Raw genomic sequence first — 22,671 nt, 5'->3', positions numbered from 1 at the left:
CAAGACAGCAATAAAAGTAACAGCTATTGTTTCCAAGAAAAATAATGATGCACACATGGAAGGCAATGAGGCTGTCAAAGTTGTCTCCTGTCTCATTTAGCAGACCTGTCTATTCAAAATTCTGGTGACCTGGAGAAAGGTGGGAGTGAAATTATGTATCTTGTTTTGATGGTCGATCCATGTGAATGTATTAACTAAAAAGAGGGGAAGAAATTACCTACTGTTTTCCTCCAATTTGGAATAGTCCTCTATAATACAGAAGAGTTCTGTGACTTAACAGCGCATATAGAGCAGAGTTTTGACAACTTCCAATCTGTTTCTTATCTATTAAGTCAGAGGCCCTTTCATTAATCTGTTCATGTGCCTGCATCTATCACAGTAAATATAATGTGAAGTCAATTTCTAGGGACGTTGAAGGCTACATACAATATGCCTATCTTCTGTTACAAACTGTAGGATTTTTATTTCATTTAATAATTTTGGTAATCATTATGACGGTAATGTTTACAGACATTCAGGTGTCAGTGGCGATTACTTTAGTGAGTACTCAAAGGTACTTTATTTTTGTGTTCATTGAGTTGCTGATGCTGTATCGGAAGGGCTCAGCTCAAGGGAGTAACTTCCTATGGCACTGCATAACTATGCACATCACACAACACCAAAATGAATATTTAAAGTTCGATTTAAAAAGAAATTGATGTGCACTCATAATTAAATGTTGTCTGAAGAGAGATATATATAGGCCATAAAAATTTGACTTTCCTTTTGCTGATAACAGGAATGATTTTTTAAGAGTAGAAAAGTCATTGCTTACATTATGTGACTTAAAATACTTTAGAAATTCAAAGATACACCTTTTTTTTCACATTGTAACATCTCTGAAATCAAAGTGTGTCAACAATCAACAATGTTTTATAATTATAACAGGCAGCTATGTTTTTTCTTTTATGAGATAAAATAAAATCATGATGCATCTTTAGACAGTCGAATATTGGATTCGATGAATTGAAATGTGTCACAAATTCTAATAATTAGTTTTCTTAATATTTTTCACCATAAACATTTCCTGGTTAAATTATCTTAAAAAGTAAAATAAAATCACTGCAAATGCATGGCAATTGTATAAACTTCAGGGAAAAGAATCACCATAATTACCATAATTAATTTAAAGAATTACCATAATTTAAAAATTTTAAGAATCCATTTGTGTTGATTCTACCTCTCAGAGAGGTTTGATGACTAGAAAAATTTGACTCAGATAAAAGGTGATTTTGATTTTCTTTATTTATTTTAACTTTTGCAGACTAGTGATGGTCTCCTCTCTTTCTTCCCCATTTCTGCATACAAGAAACTGCATGGACCGTCATACAGCACAATGGCTCTGACTTAACAAGAGTCAGAAATACTAACCCAGAGAACCCATATGCTGGGTTTTTCGAGTATGTGGCCAGCATGGAGCAGCTCCAGGCCACAATTAACCTTGCCGAGCACTGTGAACAGGAGCTTACCTACTACTGCAAGAAGTCACGACTTGTCAATAAACAAGGTAAGGAAACTGAGGCATCTGTCCTGCTGTGCATATTGCACAGTGCACTTTACTTAACCGGCTCCTGGGGATTTTAATTATGCCAAGGTAGTGGCACTTAGCCACTGAGAGTGTATGCCCCCTGTATACTTAGCAAACAGGTCACAGTCTGGAAGTCACAGCGATGCTTTTGCCTGAAGAAAAGAACAAGGTCAATTTACACTGAGCTTTGTTCAAAGCCTTGATTGCCTTCGGAGTCTCTTCCTGGCCTAATCAGATAACTCTACAGAAAAGGACTCCATTCTGATCCTCAGTCAATGCTCAGTGTTTATCCCTTATAAAGGGCAACCGACGCATGCGGTTTGTCTTGTCATGGAAAAGAGCTAATGAAAATATGACTTACTTTTCTGAAAGTGACTATTCCGTGTGACTCTTTTTCATGGATTGTTGGCGGTTAGCCTCTGGGTAAAATCGAAAATTAGAAGAGGCTGCTGAAAACAATTTATTCAGTAGGTTAAGTAGGAATCAGAAAACCTCTTTTAATCTTTTATTCTACTTTTTATGACTCTTAAATTCTGTTTTTGGTTTTGTTTTCTCTTTACAATATCTGGTTAGGTGACAATATCTTGGGTCCCACCAGCTTCGCCTTGGTGTGGGCCTTAATGGAGCATTTCTGGAATTACCACAGGAGCCTTCCACCTGGCCTCCTGGAGGCATCTTTCCATTCCTTCTCTCCATCCAAGATGCACTCTAAAATGTTAGTCTTTATGAAGGGAATTAACCACTCAGAAACACTGCCACCATCGTGACATTTTGCCATGTCTTCCTCTTCATTGTCTGTCCAAAACAGACTCTTCCATCTGGATGTCAGAAGTGCATGTGCTCAACCCACCCTGCTTATGCAACTTTCATGCCACCCCACAACACACTATTTTCTAGCAGCAATATCAAGGTATATTTCTCTTTAGAAATTAGAGAAGATTCTAAGACATCTGTATAATAAAGTCATTGGTGAATGTTTACCCCTGTTTGTTATCTTACGAGAGGTCTGGACAGCATGACAAGAGTTTTTAAAAGACCTGCATTTCATATATGAATATCATATGTCATCTGGATTAAACATCTTGGGATGGGGATCCCTGGGTGGCGCAGCGGTTTGGCGCCTGCCTTTGGCCCAGGGCGCGATCCTGGAGACCCGGGATCGAATCCCACATCGGGCTCCCGGTGCATGGAGCCTGCTTCTCCCTCTGCCTGTGTCTCTGCCTCTCTCTCTCTCTCTTTGACTATCACAAATAAATAAAAATTAAAAAAAAATTAAAAAAAAACATCTTGGGATGACACTTGAACTTGTCATTTCTAGTGAAGCACCTCTTCTACTTATTCTCCACCCATGTAGTACAACCAGATTTTTCTCTCCCTTATGCCTGGCTTCACACACCTTCCTCCTCCTTTCCTGCCTCCTTCTCCTATTTCAGAAGGTTCTCATTTGGCCTTTACCCCCACCAACCCTTTCATCTTTCTGGTCTTCCCTCAAATCTTACCTCCTGAAACCTCAATCCTATTTGTGAATGACCATCAGATAGTTTGTAGTGCAAAGAGCATAGGATTTAAAGGCAGGGAAAGATGTAAGTTCAAATTCTTGGGCTCTCATTGATTAAGTATAGAGCTTGGATAGATGAGTCTTTATCAACCTTTGCTTTCTTTTCTACGACATGGGGCCAGTAATGGGATGTGGCGGTGATTGGGTGGCACAACACAACACATATAAAGTGCCAGAAGTGAGCTTCTGTCTTCCCAGCTCTCTGGTACATCACGGTTGTAGTTAACATAGCAGTTAATACGCAACTGATGGTTCAGTTGTTCATTGTTGCTAAATATTGATCTTGGAATCTAAGAATATAGATAAGCAAATATGGAATTGGATTCTAGGAAGAATGAGAACCTTAATTATAGAAAGATAAATGAATAGAACGCAACAAAATGAGTGGAACTGCTTAACTAGAAAAGAAAGACAAAAAGGAAGACAAACAGCAAAGTCACAAATGAACCAAATTCTGAAAGAACCAGCAAACAAAATCCCCACAGAGTTAATAAGCAAACACCACCCAAAGAGGACAATACAGAGAATGAAGGAACCCCCACCTTCATGGCCAGTGGTACCCATCTTTTGCTGAGACTCCCCAGATGTTCCAGCCAGGCTTGAGAGCCACTAGTAAAGAAAATTAACTCCAAGAAGGCTGTAGAACAAGAAATGATGATAATTATTAAATACACAGATTTTCCTAAGGTCCATAACCCTAGAGTTCATGTGGAATGAACCTGATTTAGAAAAGAGAGAGAGAACAATTTAGATGTTGAGTTCACAATAAGAGATATGTGGAAAAGAACAGGAAGGAGGTGTCAGGCCAGTTAAATTTACAGTTTCAGATCTTGAACAGCTAGCAGTTTTAAGTAATAATGGTGCCATTATCATGGATGAATAAGGTGGGATGTGTATGTAAATACATTTTCTGCAAGCTGTGGAGCTGTGACTCAGCACATTGGACAGATGACCAATGTAGATACTCATGTCATTTGGAATTTTAACTACAGGAAGTAGAATGTCTGACCCTGATCACTGATATTTTATAATTTTATTTTTTAACTTAAAAAATGTCTCATGATTTTCTTTATTCTTTCTTATACTTACCTAAATTCTTTAGGACACTTCAAGAACTCTTAAAGGGAACCAAATGTACTTGGTACCTTTAAAACATTCAGTGGTTTCTATTTTATAGAGAAGATGGAAATTTAAAAGTGACAATATTATTCAATATTTAGGAATAATTTATTTTCTTTTAAATCTATGAACACACAATGTTTTAAGCAGTATGTTGAAAAATATCTGTTAAGTGTTTCAAGGTGATTTCACCTTCTGTTGATGAGTTTATTATGCAATATAAAAAAAAAGATGAAAAATCTTGACTTTAATGTCTTTGTCCATACACAAAGACTCGAAGACTTCCAATTAACTCGAAGTTTTCTGGCATGGTATGGGCTGGTATGTATAGTAACACTGGGAGAGAGTTTGTTGGCATAGTAGAGGTCCCACCTAATAGTAAGTCATTATAAGCATTGGCATTTATAAGTAAAGGAGAAATTAATAAAAGTCCCAGATTTTCAGTTGGGTTCAATAACTTAAAAGTTTTCCAAGTCAATAGAAAAATGATCTAATACCTTTGAGGAGCTGACTGATTTGCTGTCACATTCTTCTCATGCCCTGATTCTCAAATGACTATGATTTTTCCTCTCTATCTATTGTTTTTTTCGAAGATAGATGGCCTGCATTCCTCACCTGAATGTCTATTCTTTGCTCTAGTTCTTTGGCATCATGTTTAGCCGTAACTCTGAGAAGGAGCTGGAAGCTGAACATTCATCATAGAAAGAAATGCATTTGGCTAAGGGAAATTTTGTTTTTGAGTGTAGTATTTGCTCAGGCATAAAGATCTTTCAGTGTTATTTCTGTAGTCTTCAAATAAATAGCCAAGACATTAAATAGAAGAAAAAAAATACATACTTCCAAATAGATCTTAAATCATAACAAGGGAGTGCCATACCATGCCTGATGTTTAATAAACAACTAATATGTTTTCAGCCAATAAATATATTGAGATAAATCACAGACTTTCCATAACATTCTATAATGTTTTAATGGGCATTTCATGATCTCAAATGAAGTTTTTTTTTCCTGATATGTAAATTACTATGGTTTATATTTTGATGTCTTCTTATTTCAAAAACTGTTTTTAAAGAAATTACATATGTGAACTGCTCTCAGAACATCAAGTATCATGCCTGAATTAAGTAGGAACTACTAGTTTCTTTCTTACCTGAAGAATCTATTGACCATTTAAGATTAAATAATAAAATATATATTTTAAAACCTTTCTTAAGGCAATGCCATTAATAGCCATGTTTGAAATATCCCTACATCAAATCAGTCTTCTTTTTTCTTCTCTTATTTACTCTTTTGAATGATTTGGGAAGGAAGGGAATGACCTGGGATGGAAGGCTATGAGGTATAGAGCAGATATCACATTTCTCTCATTTGTCTTTCAGATGGAAGCCCTCTGAGTTGGTGGGTTGGAAGAACCAATGAAACACAAACATACTGGGGAGGTTCTTTGCCTGATCCTCAAAAATGTACTTGTGGGTTAGAAGGAAACTGCATTGATTCTCAGTATTATTGCAACTGTGATGCTGACCGAAATGAATGGTGATTTCCATATGATTTCCTTATGAAAAATAAAATTTGTTTTTAAAAATGATTCACTCAGAACATATAGTATAGTGAGGCAGATACTGAACAAATTAGTACAGTGAAGAATTAGATAAAGGTATGTTTTGATGAAATCTTTTACAATCAATCTGAATCCTAAATGTTAAGACCAATATTTTTTTATTTGAGTTTTTTGGTAATGGATCATAAATCATTACATTTTATTTTTGTACTAGGATGAATAGAAGCATTTGTTTCATGTTTCCTCTTCATTATAAGTCAGTTATCATTCTCTTTAAAAATAAATGTAATTAAGAATTCTATTATTCTTAAAATATATTTACAGCCATCAATTACTAAAGTACAGTTTTTCAATAATCTGCCTATAAAACCTTTAAACATGTAAACTTGGAATTTCTCACAATTATTTGATCATTTTTTTAAGGACAAACCATGCCACAAAGAATTAATATTCTATTTATATCTTTTTAAAAAAGATTTTATTATTTGAGACTGAGAGAGAGCACAAGGTGGGGAAGGGCACAGGGAGAGGGATAAGCAGATTCCTTGCTAGCACAGAACCTCAACTCGACTCTGGGCTCCATCCCAGAACCCTGAGATCATGACCTAAGCCAAAGGCAGACACTTAACCAACTGAGCCACCCAGGTGCCCCTCTATTTATCCTATCTTGAAAAAGGAAGTCTAAGACACTTAGGGATTTGAAAACTGAGCCTGAAATATTATTTTAAGTATAAGAGAAGTCTTATGTATATGTTTGCCTTTGAAAAGTTAAAAAAGATATTATGTTTGAGATTAGAATTGAAATGTACATTGATTTTATTTATTTGTGCAGTGAAATGTTTTTCAATTTTCCTTTTCACACTTCAACATACCATACGCATATCTTACATCACTAAGCAACTGGATCTGTACATAAGAATTGTTTTTAAAAATACTAATCATCAGTCTGGCTGTAAATATGATTGATTTGGTTACAGAATGTACTTAATTTCAGTAACATAGTCTGCTGTTAATTGAGCTCATGTTTTGAATTTATGATTCTCTTATGTATTTACTTGGCAAACATCAGGGCTATATTATATTAAAAAGACAGATTCTTTTAGAATACCCTAAAAGGAGGTAGCTATATGGAGTCATGATTATACTTTTAGTGTTACATGTTTGGTATGAAGAAAACTGTGTTGCTTGCTCGAGCTCCAATTTTTCAAAATATCTACTTCCTTTGCAAGGCACTCTTTTTTCACTGCCTTCACACACACACACACACACACACACACACACACACAAATGCCTACACAATAATAGTGTATTGTAAAATGCACATAAAATGTTAATAGCAATGCTTAACAGGGAAAAAATAATGTAATCAGCAATAATTTTCCAGTGCCTTTATAAGATATTATTCATCATAATGTTTAAAAATAAGATTTTGAAACTCGTATATTACATTCTGCCCATGGTGAAGTAGCTTGCATAGAGCTAACCTTCCTCAGATACCTTTATAATCTTATAATCCCAGGAGATATATTTATAAAAACACCTACTTGAAGAAAATTAGGAACAACCAAGTACAGGTAGAAACTGTCAGGGCTGGAGGACCTTGACCCTTGAAAGAAGGGAATCCAAGTGGATGAGATAGTGTTTACATGCCTTTTCCCATGAGGGCACTGACCAGACCATATGCCATGAAGTGGTTAGGATGCTGAGGGGATACTAGATTTTTTTGGCATTTTTTTGGCTTGAGATTTCAGAGGACAGAGTTTGGGGCTGCCATAGTGACTTAAATTTAATGCGGGTGTGGAAATTGCAGAAAGAAAGCTAGCTGGATGGAGGTCGCTCCACCAACTCCACTCTGATCCCTGGCTGCCCCGAAATGCACATACACAGGGGAGGTTTCTAGGAATCAAACAGACAGCTGCAGCTGGAAAACTGAACAAGTTCTAGAAACATTTCAGTGGCTATTACCAGAGGGGAGACAGAATTTGGAGTTTAAGTCTCACTAACTGAGACGGGCTTGTAAACTCCTTAGCTTTCTATAGCAATGACAGAAGGCCCATGTCTTCACAGTAAAGACCGTGTCCCCAGAACTCAATATGATTGAAAACTAAGAACAGAACTGATGCCGGCCCACCTAAGGGAGTACAAAACCAAACCTCCACAACTTACTGTGATAAGGCTGTGATTTAGCTGTCTGTGAAAACAAAAAGGAAGTCCTAAGGGAATGATAACAGAATCCAGAGTCTCGACAGTGTATCACCCATAATATTCAGAATATTATAACAATTGTTACATATTCCAAAAAAGTAAAGTTGACCCAAAGTCAAGAAAAATAATAGTCATTAAAAAAAAGAAGAGAAAAATAATAGTCATTATTAGAAATAGACCCTGGAACACTGATGTTTGACTAGTGAGCAAAAACTTTAAAGCAACTATTATAAACATGCTTGACGACTTAAAGGTAAAATAACCACAATGAGTGAAGAGACTGAGCAGATAAATGAGAACTGTATTTTCAAGAAGCAAGTAAATATTGGAATAGGAAAGCACAACATCTGAAATGAAAACTTCAGTGGACGGTTTGAATATAAGATCTAGCAGAAGAAATCTTTAATGAACCCAAAGATAACTTAATCAAGATGATTTAATATGAAGAACATGGTGGGTAGGTTTGGGGGAGATTGGAAGAAAAATTAACAAAACCTTTGTAGATTGCGAGTGATTTAACAGGCAAGAAATTGGAGTCCCTGAAGGATAAGTAAAATGAGGCAAAAACTATTTGAAGAAACAATGGCTGGGAATTTCTCAAATTTGTTTAAAAAACATCTGTGGTAGCAAGTCTCCAAGATGCCCTCCATGATCCACACTGCCTATTATTCACACCACTGTGTAATTTCCTCCCCATGAGTGTCACCTGGACCTTGTGACTTGCTTCAAATAAATAGAATATGATAAAAGGGATGTGAGTCATTCTGAGGTTAGGTTACAAAAGACCATGACTTCTGATTTCCTTGGAACTCTTTCTCTGACTCTTATTTCGATAAAGCAATCTGCCACATTGTGCCAGCTGTCCTGGGGAGAGGCCCATGTGGCAAGGAATTGAGGATGACCATCAGCCAACAGCCAGTGAATATCCAAGGCCCTCAGTCCATCCGCTGGCAAGGAAGAGACTACTGCCAACAACCAACCACTTGAGTGACCTTGGAAGCAGACTTCCCCTGTCAAGCACTGAGACAACTGCGGTTGTTGCCAACACTTTGGTTGTAGCCCAGGAGGGACTCTGAGCCAGAGTATCCTGTTCAGCTATGCCCAAATTCTTGACACACAGAAACTATAGATCATAAATATTGTTTTAAGTGACTAAGTTTTAGGATAATTTGTTATGCCACAGTAGATAGTAATACATCAGTGTACAGATGCCAGAAATTCAGAGGATCTGGAGAAGAATGAAAAACAGAGAAAAACACACTTTGGCTTATTGTTCAAATTGCTTTTAAAAAATGATCAAAATAAATATTTTAAAAGCATCCAGGTTGTATAGATCTGGTGGGATCCCCATTCAGGGGAACAAAGATACAAATGAAGGTGACTTCTCATCAGAAGCACAGGTCAGAAGACAATGGGATGGTATTTTTAATGTGCTAAATAAGAGAGAAAGCAATGTCAACCTAGAATTCTATACTAAACAAATGGGTATTTCAAAAATGAAGGTAAAAAGAAAAAATGAAGATAAAATAAAGTCCTTTTCAAATTAAACAAATGCTGTATTTGTTACCAACAGGACAGTAATGTATGAAATACTAACAGAAATCCTACAAGCTAAAAAGAAATAAGTCCAGATGAAAACTCAGGTCTTCAGGAAGGAATGACAAACACTGGAGATCATGAATATGTCAATAAATACAAAATCAAGGTTTTAAATTCTTTTTTTAATTAAAAAATTAAGATTTACTGTTTAATTATAACATTTATGACCTCTAGATTTAAAATATATGACAGCAATAACACAGGAACAGGTATGTGGAGGGGGAAAGCAGGGGCAGGGAAAGTTAAACATATTATCCTGTAGTAAGCTTTTAACATTTTATATTAAGTAATATAACATAAAATCTAACTAAAGTGGCTGAATTAAAAATGCATTATGTAAGGATCCATAAAGCAAACATTAAAATACTATAAACAGACATTTAGCTAAAAAGTGAATAAAAAATAAAATTGAATACAAGGAAATATGGAGCAAACCAAGAGAAGTACAAAAGAGGGAGCAGAAATACAAGAAATCCTATGGGAAAAAATAAAACAAATATGAAATTGGTAGATCTAAAAACACAGAATCAGTCATTATACTAAATGTAATTAATCATTTATTTGTGTGTATTTATTTTCTATTCCTTTTTTGTTACTGAATTTTAACTGACATACAATATTATATTAGTTTCAGGGGTACAACCTAGTGGTTTGATACTTATATACATTATGAAATGATCACCTCTCTATAACCATTCTACTTAAAACAGAGAAACTGGTCAACTGAATTTTAAAATCACCAACTATAGTCAGTCTACAGGAGACATTAATATGTGGCCATGTTTTCATATGCTCAAATGAGCAATTTGATCCTTGCTCTTTTGTATGTGCAAGATTAGCTCAATATCTTGGCTTTGAAATGCAATAAGGTGGGATCCCTGGGTGGCTCAGGGGTTTAGCACCTGCCTTCGGCCCAGGGTGTGATACTGGAGTCCCAGGATCGAGTCCCACATTGGGCTCCCTGCATGGAGCCTGCTTCTCCCTCTGCCTGTGTCTCTGCCTCTCTCTTTCTGTGTCTGTCATGGATAAATAAATAAAATATTTTTTTTAAAAAAAAGAAATGCAATAAGGACTATCGTTTGTGTTATTTTTATGTTAATCAGAGTAATTTAAAAAATTTTGTTGTTCCTGTTTTTTAGGACCAATGACACTGGATTCCTTTCTTATAAGGAACATCTGCCAGTAAGGAAGATAGTGGTTACGGACACAGGTCGACCGCACTCAGAAGCAGCTTATAAACTTGGGCCTCTACTCTGCCGAGGAGATAGTAAGTGTTGGCAGTGGGTTAAAAATATTGCTGAGGAAGAATCTTGTTTCTATCATATAATAATTAATCACACTTCTGTCGTGAAAACGCATGAGCAGTGTCTGAAGTAATTCTTTTGGTCAGCCAACAAATAATGTACCCTATAAAGTGCAAAACCCTGTAATAAATGCTTGATGCCAAGCTTTGTTCAGATTTAAAGAGAAAAGAAACCCCTGAGCATCTCAATTTGATGGGTTTATAAACATATCCCAGCATTCCTACATTTCTACATGCCATTATCCATATAGGGAAGCCTCAGTGCTTCATAAAATTGTGAAGAATGTATGTGAATTTTCTACTGTTGGGCCTGTAGTGAAATTAGAGCATCAATAGAATCAAATGCCAGTTTTATAAAGCATATTTCAACTTTTAATCTCATTTTTTTTCCAGTTTGTGTGTCTGTGTGTTTACTCTAAATCAATGGCACATGCTGTTTTGTGTATTCAATATATTAAGACCCTAAACCAGAATTTTAAAATTCAAATATAGTCTCACAGAAAACATTTATTTTCAGCAGGGAATGAAATGAACATATGTATTCATACATATGGAGACTGAGGCATTAATTATTTATGCTTTATTTCCAGGACTTAAAATGGAAATGGGAGAAACATTTATTTACGTTAAAAGTATACCCTAAAATAAAATTTTATTCTAGGGGCTCAACCTAGGAAGAGATAAGAGATGATCTAACAATGCAGTGGATTTATGGAGATACATAGCAGAAGTTGCTTAGTTAAAAAGCAAAGATGATACTGGCCTATAAAAATTTATATGTACTTGTAAAAGACTGTCTGCCATTCTACCTACCATCCCTAATCTTTAGCATCTCTACTTCCTGTTCTGCCAATAGGCCTCACACAATCACATGAAGATGACATAGGATATTGCTTGGAGAGAAAAATTATGTGCAAAGAGATGAGGTTGTAAACTCAGGATGCATCCAGGGGAGTACAATGATTTTGTGACTATAGAAAATTGTTGTACACGTCACACTCAGTTTTCACTGCTGGCTCTGATATTAACCCTGCAGGGACCCAGCCTGGCTTCCTCCTTCCCCCTTATTCCATTTGCCACAATCCCTGGGGAAGTGTCTTCATTGCCTGAGGTCACTACCACTCCTCCCTAGGGCTTCTTTCTTACACACTTCCTGCCATGAACTTAAACACACAGAGCACCTTTTCACTTAAAGCAGTGATTCTCCATGCAAAGCAGTTTTTCCATCAGGGGACATTTGGCAATATTGGGAGACATTTTTGGCTGTCACAATTGTTGGGGGGTTGAATGCTTCTGGCTTCTAGAGGCAGAGGTCAGGAGTGCTGCTAAATATCCTACAATGTGCGAGACTGCCCTCTGCAACAAAGAATGATCTGATCCAAAATGTCAATAGTACTGAGGCTGAGGAACCAGAACATTAAACTTTTGTGACCATGGGGATGCAGAGGTGTATGGATTCACAAATAGTTTTAGTATTTAGAGACCTGCTAAATAATTTCTGACTTATTAATGAAACAGTAATTGAGAGTTTCTTTGGCCTTGTCTTAAACATCTATATTTTGGCTTGAGGCTCATCTTCACATGTCATAGGACTATTCTCTTCATGGAGGGCTCTTTCTTATTTTCTCAATCAGAAGAGCAATGGCTACAGAACAATGAATGCCCTTTTTTTTTCTGTATGGGAAATCTGCACCCACAGTGATCTGTACCCTAGGCACATTTTTTTTTCTTTCCAAATGAGATAGACTGTAGCTATGAGGCTTCCAGATATAGAATCATGCATAGTGGGCCTTATAAGCAGAAGAAAGGTATATGGAAACTTTCCTAACTATCCTGAAGGCCACTAGGACCTGAACATTGAATAATTTAAGGCTGAGAAATAGCTTAATCTTCATGATCCAACTGAAAGCATGAAGACCAGATATAAATCTAAAGACCAAAAAAGTCACTTTTGATATACGACAAGGAAAAATGGTTAGGACTTGAACCAGACAGTGGCATGATGTATAAGGAAGGGACTCACATAAAGAGGGAAATTGGGTATGATCTAGATGGGAGTTAAGGTTGAGGGGGTGTGAGGTTGATCTCTAGCTTTCTAATCTAAATAATGTCAGTAGGACCATTGATTGAGGCAGTCAGGATGCTAGTACCCTTCACTGAAACAAAGAAGTTTTAGATTTTCTTTGAGAGAAAAATGGAAAGATGAGAATTTAAAAAAAAATGACATTTAGGTTTTCTCACACAAACATGTTGAAAATTTTTTATCTAGCCATATTTTTGTAGGGAAGAAGACAGAAGCCTGGAGAAAGCAGGACAAATAAACAAAATTGAGTATGAGAACTACTGGTCCCAAATATGAGCCTAGCCCCAATTAATTAATGCTGTCTTTTTCTAAGTTCTTCTTTCATCTTTGTATCAAATGCAGGTGATTATGAAATCCCATGGGACTGCTGCTATTATTGTACAATGTCAGAAGTCATAGATAACATTGTTAGGTGTTCAGCCTAAAGCACAGCAGATATGAGTGATAAAGCCACTGTTAAAGTTGTGCTGCAGACACAAAAATTAGTAAATATCATTGTTCTTAATAAATTTATTTATTTATGAATATGGAAATGAATTTCTTAAAAATATATGTGAAAAGTTAATAGCAAAATTCAACATTCTACTTATGATAAAAACCAAAGTAGGAACTAAAGAGAGCATCCTTAGTGTTTTAACAGACATCCATGAAAATCTGACAGCTAATATCATATTAAATAATCAAAGACTAGAAATGCTTTCCCTCTCAGATGAGGATCAAGACAGGGAGGCCTACTCTCATCTAAAATCATACTTCTAGTCCTAGCACATGCAATAAGAGAAGGAATTCAAGGCATGTATATCAGAAAGAAAGATATAAAATGTTCTATTTATAAATAATACTGATTTCTAGGTAGGACATTTGTAAGAATTTATTTTTTTAAGTGAATTTAGCATAGTCATAGGATGCCTCTGCCAAGGTCAATATTCAAAAATAAATTATATTTCTGTATTTTCTTATCATATATTTATTTATTTGAAGGAGAGAGAGAGAAAGAGTGATGGGGAAGAGAGGGGAGAAAGAGAGAAGCAAACTCCTCCCTGAACAGGAAGTGGGATGCGAGGCTCAATCCCAGGAGCCCCAGATCATGATCTGAGCTGAAGGCAGATGCTTAACCAACTGAGCCACCCCCAGGTGCCCCTTATTTCTGTATTTTCTTAATAAAAACTCTAAGTTGAAATTTAAAAGTACCTTTTAGAGTAGCACCAAAAAATACTTTGGCATAAATATAAAATTACATAACACTGATGAGAAATCATTAAAGAAGAACTAAATAAAAATATGATAGTTGGGGATCCTGGGTGGCTCAGCAGTTCAGCACATGCCTTTGGCCCGGGGTGTGGCCTGGAGTCCCGGGATTGAGTCCTGTGTCAGGCTCCCAGCATGGACCCTGCTTCTCCCTCTGCCTGTGTCTCTGCCTCTCTCTCTCTCTCTCTATGTCTATCATGAATAAATAAATAAAATCTTAAAAAAATATATGATAGTTGTGGATTAAAAGGTTTGATATTGTTGTCAGTTTTTAAAAAATTGATATACATTAAGTACAATCCCAATCAAAACCCAGTAAGTGATTTTCTTTTTCCTTTTTTTCAGCAGAAATCAGCAAGCTTATTCTAAAACGTGTGTAGAAAACAAAGAAACTAGACTAACTAAAACATTTTGAAAAATAAAAACAAAGTTTGAGACTGATACTACTGATTGTAAGACATATGACAAAACTACAGAATTTAAAACAATGTGAGACTAACATCAAGATAGAGAAATAGATTGATGGAACAGAATAGAGAGCCTAGAATATATATATTCAATTGGTTTTTTAAGAAGCTGCCAGAGCAACTCAATGGAGAAAAAAATAGTCCATTTCAAGAAATAGTGCTGAAATAATGAGAACCCATTTGAAAAAAACAAAAACCAATAAAACTCTCAACTCATACTTCAAACTGCATACAAAATATAATTCAAAATTAACCATATACTTAAATGTAAACCCACAAACTATAACATACTTTAATATAAGAAAAAAATCTTAGTGATTGTGGGTTAGGCATAGATATTTTAGATACAACACCAAAAGCATGATACATAAAAATGATAGAGTTTCAGCAAATTTAAAAACTGCTTTTAAAATGGCATTGTTAAGAAAATTAAAATAAAATGCATACACTGGGAAAAAATATTTACAAAATAAATATCTGAGGGACACCTGGCAGGCTCAATCGGTTAAGTCTGACTGTTGATTTCAGGTCAAGTCATGATGTCAGGATCTTGAGATTGAGCCCTGAGTTGGGCTCTGCTCTTAGCAGGGAACCTGATTAAGATTCTCTCCCTCTGCTCAGCTGTCTTTCTTTCACTAAAATAAATATGTAAATACGTATACACACACACACACACACACATATATTTTAGTATATCATATACATACCAATATATGATAAAGGCTAGTGTCCAGGATATAGGCAGAAGAACTCTCTCAGGTCAATAATAAGAAAAAATTCAAATTAAGAAATGGGCAAAACATTTGCACATACACTTCATCAGAGAAAATACACATATTTCAAAAAACACATAAAAAGATTCTCAATATCCTTAGTCATTAGGAAAATGTAAAACAATACCACAATGAGATATCGATATATAACCATTAAAATGACTAAAATTAATTAAAAAAAATACCAAGTGCTGGTGAAGATACAGAGTAACTGGAACTCTCATTGCTGGTACAAATACAAAATATTAGAGCCATTTTGAAAAATAGTTTGGCAGGTTTTTTTTTTTTTAACAGGTTAAATACGTATTTACCATGTGATCCAGCCATCCTATTCCTAGGTACACAAGATAAATGAAAAACCTTTACATAAAGGTTTATATTGGCTCTATTCATAGTCTCCTAAAACTGCAGATCACTCAAATGTCCATTAACTAGTGAATGAATAAACTTCCCATTTTACTGTGGGGTATCCTTATACAATGGAATACTACTAAACAATAAAAAGAAATGGTTATTGGTACATGCAACAACATGGATGAATCTCAAGTGCTTTATGCTAAGTGAAAGGAGCCTTTATGTAAAATACTACGTACTGGATGATTCAATGTCTAAGGTATTCTGGAAAAGGCAAAAACATGGAAGCAAAAAGGATCTCTGTAACAGCTTCAAAGTGATAGGAATTTTGCAAAGGGGAACAGATGAAAGATGTGTTCTATATTTTGACTGTGGTGGTGGTCTCATGGCTTTGTGCATTTGTCAACATTCCTCCCCAATGAAAGGATCATTTTTATTACATGTAAATGATCCTGCAGTACATCTGACTGCAAAAAAGAAAAAAACAAAACAAAACAAAACAAAAAACAAAAAAAAACCCAACTGCTATTATGAATAGTTATGGTGTTTTTTACTTTTTAAAGAGCAGTTTTAAATTTATAACAAAATTGAAAGTACAGAGATTGCTTATATATCCCCTGCCCACACACGGATAACCTTTCTTATTATCAACATCAGTCATCAAAATGGTACATTTTTTTAACAAAGGATGAAAACTGCACAATTGAAAAATTAGGTCATTTAAAAAATACTGTAAAACTAGAAGACAGTGATGAAAAAATTGACAACACATACAAATGAAGATATACATACCATGCTCATGGATTGAAAGAATTAATATTGTTAAACTATCCATATACCAAAGCAATCTACAGATTCAATGGAGTGCCTATGATGATCCTAATTGTACTTTTCATAGAACTAGAACTAATAATACTAAAATTTGTATTAAACCACAAGACCCCAAATAGCCAAATCAATTTTGACAAAGAAGAACAAAGTGGATGGTATCACATTCCCAGATTTCAAGTATACTAGAAAGGTAGTCAAAGCTGTATGATATTGGCACAAAAATAGATCAGTGGGACAGGATAGAGAACCCAGAAATAAACCCACACTTGTACAGTCAACTAATCTACAAGAAAGGAGGCAAAGTATTCAATGGGGAAAAGACAATGTCTTCAACAAATAGTGTTGGGAAAACTGGACCACTTCTTACAGCATACATAAAAATAAACTCAAAATGGGTTAGAGACCTGAATGTGAGACCTAAAACAGTAAAGCTTCTTAAAGAAACACAGGCAGTAATCTCTTATATATCAGTTTTAGCATCATTTTTCTAGATATGTCTTCCCAGGCAAGGGAAACAAAGGTAAAAGTAAACTATTGAGACTATACCAAAATAAAAAGCTTTTGCACAGCAGAGAAAACCATTACAAAACAAAAGGGCAATATACTGAATGAAAGAAGATATTTGCAAGTGATATATCTGATAAGAGGTAATGCCCAAAATATATAATAATCTTATACAACTAAAATCACACACACACACACACACACACACACACACACACACACACAAACCACCCAAATAATCCAATCAAAAATGGACAGGGGACCGGAATAGACATTTTTCCAAAGAAGACTTAAAGATGACTGGGGGACCTGGATGGCTCAGTGGGTTAAGTGTCTGACTCTTGATTTTGGCTCAATTCATGATCTCAGGGTCGTGAAATTGAGGCCTCATTGGGCTTTGCTCCAGCAGGTATTGGAGCATGCTTAAGATTTTCTCTCTCCCTCTCCCTCTCCCTCTCCCTCTGCCTTTCCTGCCCCTGCTTGCATGTGCATGCTCTCTTTTCCCTTAAAAAAAAAAGACGTATAAAGATGGCCAATAGACACATGAAAAGATGCTCAATTTCACTAATCATCAAGGAAATGCAAATCAGAAACCCAATGAGGTATCGCCTTACACCTGTCAGAATGGGTAGTATCAAAGAGAAGAAATACCAACTGTTGACCAGGATGTGGAGAAAAAGGGGAACTCTTGTACACTGTTGGTGGGAATGTACATTGGTGCAGCCACTGTGCATAACAGTATGGAGGTTCCTCAAAAAATTAAAAATAGAATTACCATATTATCCAGTAATTACACTACTGGGTATTTGCCTAAAGAAAATGAAAACACTAATGAAAACACTTTGAAAAGACATATGTACCCCTATGTTTATTGCAGCATTATTCACAGTAAGCAAGATATACAAGCAACCTATGTGTCCATCGATAGATAAGGAAGGTGCAATGTGTGTATGTTTATATATATATATAAAATATATGTGCAGTATATATTATATATTCAGTATATATATCCATATATATATAATTGACTATTGCTTAGCTATGAAAAAGAATGAGATCTTGCCATTTGTGACAACACGGATGGACCTAGAGGGTTTTATGCTAAGTGAAATAAGTCAGACTGAGATAGATAGATGCCATATGATTTCACTTATATGTGGAATCTAAAAAACAAAACAAAACAAAAAACAGAAACAGACCCATAAATATAGAGAACAAAATGGTGGTTGCCAGAGGAGAGGGTGGTAGGGTATGGTGAAATGGGTAAAGGGAACCGGGAGGACCAGACTTCTAATTATGGGATGAGTAAATCATGGGAACAAAAGGGACAGAATAGGGCATATAGTCAATGGCATTGTAATAGTTTTGCTGGGTAATGATGGTAACTACACTTGAGGTGAACATAGCATAATATAGAATTGTCAAATCTCTATGTTGTACACCTGAAATTAATGTAACATTGTGTGTCAACTGTTCAATTCACAAATACCAGAAATAAATTCATAAAACAAGAAAGGTTTTAGTAACATGGTTATTGTCCAAGACACTCAGATTCCTGCTGAATATGTTTCTGACTAATATTAACTTTAGAGAGGCAGAAGAGTCAAAGGAAAGAATCATAGGAAAACATCTGAGTTTTACTGATTAATTGAGAGGTTGTATCTAGTGAGAGAGCTTACCCATGTACTTTCCTTCCTCCCCCGAAGCAGTGGGAACATCCTTATTTTGAGGTCCCAGCCAAAGTCTTCTTGACTGGTATTCAATCCCTCAACTTCAGCATTATAAAAATTAGCTAAAGAGCATGCCAGCTGTGCTTGCAGTGTCTTCAGAACTCTCCAAATGCTAAGAAGAAAGAGTGGACATCCTTTATTGACATACAGGGTTAAATGTTTTTTTGACATTCATCAGGAGGACATCTATAGAGACCCTTCCCTACTTCTTGCTGAAAGCAAGAAAGAAAATTCATGGACTGCGGATCGCATCTAGCTCCACTGCCCCTTCATTTGCTTTCCTTCATCTGCAAAATTTCCCCAAGCCTTTTACTGAAAGCTGTCACACTCAAGCTTCCAACCTTTCCTCACGAAGCCTCCCGTAGGTCTCTAGAGGACCTAGTCTTACACTTTCAAAGAATGTTGAACAAATTACAAAGATCTATTTTTCATACTGGCTTTTAATTATTTTTGAGCCTCTCAAAAGCAGATCCATTGCTCATTTATTACTGTGTTCCTGGCACCTAGTACATTACCTGTTGCATGAAAGATAATCAATAAATAGCAGTTTATGAAAGAATGAGAATGATCCATCATATACAGCTCAAGAAACCTATAGCTTTGAATTATTTGTAAGAGACAGGAATAAGTTTTTGATTGTATAAGCAATTAAATGATGTGCAAACATATACTTTTAATGAAAAGAGTTTAGACAATATTGAAAGATTTATTCCAATTGAAAAATCACATGGTACACAGAGTATCTAGTTCCATCTGAACCGTTTCTTGTCAGTACACTTGGACTTGTGGCAGTGAAATTGCTTTCAAATGAGTACATGATTTTACTTAATATTAATTATTTTTTTATTTTCACTCTTTTAATAACACATGCCTTTATAAAACTGAAATACTTTCTCCTGCTTGGAGAAAAAAATATTTTGTGGTCTACTTCGTTTTGTGTTCTGTTCTGACTTCTATTATAGCTAGTAATTGATATTCAAGCAGTTTCACAAATGTGAGGGAACATTCTCGCTAATGCTTTCAAGAGATTTCCACTTACTGAGACCGACGATCCTGATAGTTCTCAAGGCCATAATAATATGCTTTCGTAGCAATTTTATACACATGTATACCTTTATTGTTTTAAATTTTAAATATTAATGACTTAATTGGTACAGTCATTATAAAATTTTAAGATATATGGAAATGTCAAAGGAAAGAGTATGTCTATCATCAAGAGTCACCCAGCCCAGAAATAATGATTAATACCAGTGCATACTATTCCAGACATTGCTAGATATTTCTAGAGCAGGGTTTCCCAACTTTGGTGCTCCTGACATTTGGCCTGTTATGGATGGGGGCTGTCCTATGCCCTGATGAACATTTAGCAGTATTCTTGATCCCAACTCACTAGTAGCACCTTTCCCCTAGTTGTGACAACAAAATATGTCTCCAGAAATTGCCAAATGTCCCCTGGGGGCAAAACTGCCTCAGGTTGAGAAGCACTCTAGACACAAAAATAGAAACAGAGGTTGAGAAATAAGTTTGCAAAACTTTATTAATAGAAATTGACAGAGAAAGAAGAAGCCAAATTGAAGCCAAGGGAATTGCTTTACATTATTTATATATCTCATAAATATATGTTCAACTTGAATGATCCCACTAAACTTTAAGAAAAGATGATAAAAATTTAAAAGGCTAGAGAGTCACTAGGTTTCATATTAAACTCATTTTTAAATTTTAGACAGTATTGATCTAGTGTGAAAAATGAGAAAAGTAACACTCATTTGTCCTCTCCTTTTTCTCCCTCACCTGCCCTTTATTCTAGTTTTACTGTTATATCTATAGTTGTTTATTCTTAATGCTAGCCACTAGTTTATCATCATAGCCTCTCTATTCTTGAATGATTTTTTATTTTGATTTATTTCTTCTTGGATTGCATTGTCAGGTAGCTGATGTTTTCTGTTTTTCCTCCAGAAAGACCCATGAGTGTTGAATTTCTTGAGTTTTCATGTGCTTGGGAATATCTGTTGCCTCAGAACTCTAAACCAAATTTTGCAGGTTTAACTTTATATTATTGTTTTGGTAAAAGTTTTAGTAAGAAATAATTCACATGCCCTACAATTCACCTGTTTAAAGTATACAATCTAATCATACGTTAGTATATTTAATAATTTTGGTATATTACAGAGTTGTGCAGCAATCACCATAACCAGTTTTGGAATATTTTCATCACTTGAAAAATAAATGTAGTCCTGTTGAGCAAACATTCTCTGTTTCCCTCCCACTCTGACTCCAATCCTAGTCAACAACATTTATCCCCCAACAGGGTGCTTTCCCAGTCAACAACAATGTAGATGAAAGCACAGAATATGTGGCCTTTGTGACTGGCTTCTTTCGCTTAGCATGCTATTGCCAAGATTTATCTATGTTGTACCATGTAGCAACACTTCATTATTTTTTATGTCCGGATAATAATCCATTGTATGGATAGACTACATTTTGGTTACCCATTGATCAGTCAATGGGTTGGTATCATTTTTTAGCTAATATAAATAATGCTGCTATGAACATATGTGTATGAGATTTTTTTGTGGACATATGCTGTCATTTCTCTTTTCTCCTATATAACCCATTTATCTTGAGTATATTTCTAGGAGTGGAACTTCTAGGTTATAAGGTAACCTTACATTTGAACTTTTTAGAAGCTGGTATAACATTTGCTGGGGGGTGGGTGTCACATTGTGACTTTCTCCATTTGTACATATTATCCTCCTTTTCTGTCTGCATTGAGAGATGCAGTCATTTTGTCTTCCACAGCTTTTCTAGATATCTTTTGGCTGATATTTCATTACAAAGTAGGGCTTTATTTTTATTTTTCCTCAAAAGAGTTTGCATGTGCTTTATTCTCAAATTTTTCTCAAATTTCTTTCAAATTTGAGAATGTCTGCCTGGTGCTTTAACACAAAAAAAGTAGGCTACTTACATTGTCTTTCTCTCAGAAATTTGTGGACAGTGCTCTGTTGTCTTCAGATATTGACTATTGCTGTATTCTGAAGCCAAACTGATTTTTTCACCTTCTAGATGACTGGCTTTTTCTAACCAAATACTTTAAGGAATAATTTCCCCTAAAGGTCAGTAAACTAACAAGGATGCATTCAGTGTTGTGCATTGGCATAAATTTTTCCTGAAATTGGATATGATGTGGTAAAATATAGAAAAGTTTAAAGCAGTTGGTTGTTGCAAACATGATCTAAATTTCTGCTCTCGGTTCATTAATTTGAACAAAGTAGTCTTTTCAACTCTGGCATTTGAATTTTTCTAACTTTTTATTCAATGTATTTCTTCTTAGTTAATTCATTGTGTTAAAATTTTATGTCACAAGGAACCCCCCAAAACTTCCATAGTTAGCAAAGGTTGTTCTAAGTTTCTTGTTCTAAGAAATTCTTGTCAATGAAATTAGTTTTTTCATTTTGTTTGCATCGACTTGTTCAGCTGTCTGAGAAATCACAGCTGCCCAAAATGCATTAAATAATCAAAGGTGCATGTAGGCAATAAATAACATTGCAGAAGTTACATTCATAGACTGGAGAAAGATATTGACTAGTGATTTGGTTAATTTCTCTTCCATTCGACAGAGTTCTGTTCCATTTGACAGACTACATGTAAACCATTAAAAAGAGTGAGATCAATTCCATTTCAACAGATAATCATATGATTTTGCAAATTCCACTTTGTCTGATAATCCTGTACCATTAGGACATTCTTTTTAATTTTTATATTTTTATTT

The 22,671-nt window shown here is 35.3% G+C and overlaps 1 protein-coding gene across 1 annotated transcript in view; it reads left to right on the top strand.

The window, feature by feature from the left end:
- The window catches only part of CNTNAP4 (contactin associated protein family member 4), a 242,524-nt gene that overhangs the window by 176,158 nt on the left and 43,695 nt on the right, over positions 1-22,671 (top strand). Inside the window, exons 13-15 of the mRNA XM_025993077.2 lie at positions 1,349-1,546; positions 5,624-5,780; positions 10,749-10,876. Of these exons, the coding sequence (XP_025848862.1) occupies positions 1,349-1,546; positions 5,624-5,780; positions 10,749-10,876 (483 nt within the window). The remainder of the gene's footprint in view (positions 1-1,348; positions 1,547-5,623; positions 5,781-10,748; positions 10,877-22,671) is intronic.

The sequence above is a fragment of the Vulpes vulpes genome, chromosome 12 (assembly GCF_048418805.1).
Source record: "Vulpes vulpes isolate BD-2025 chromosome 12, VulVul3, whole genome shotgun sequence".
Classification (NCBI taxonomy): domain Eukaryota; kingdom Metazoa; phylum Chordata; class Mammalia; order Carnivora; family Canidae; genus Vulpes; species Vulpes vulpes.
Note: the sequence above shows the minus strand (reverse complement) of the source record. Positions and strands in the feature narration are given on the sequence as shown.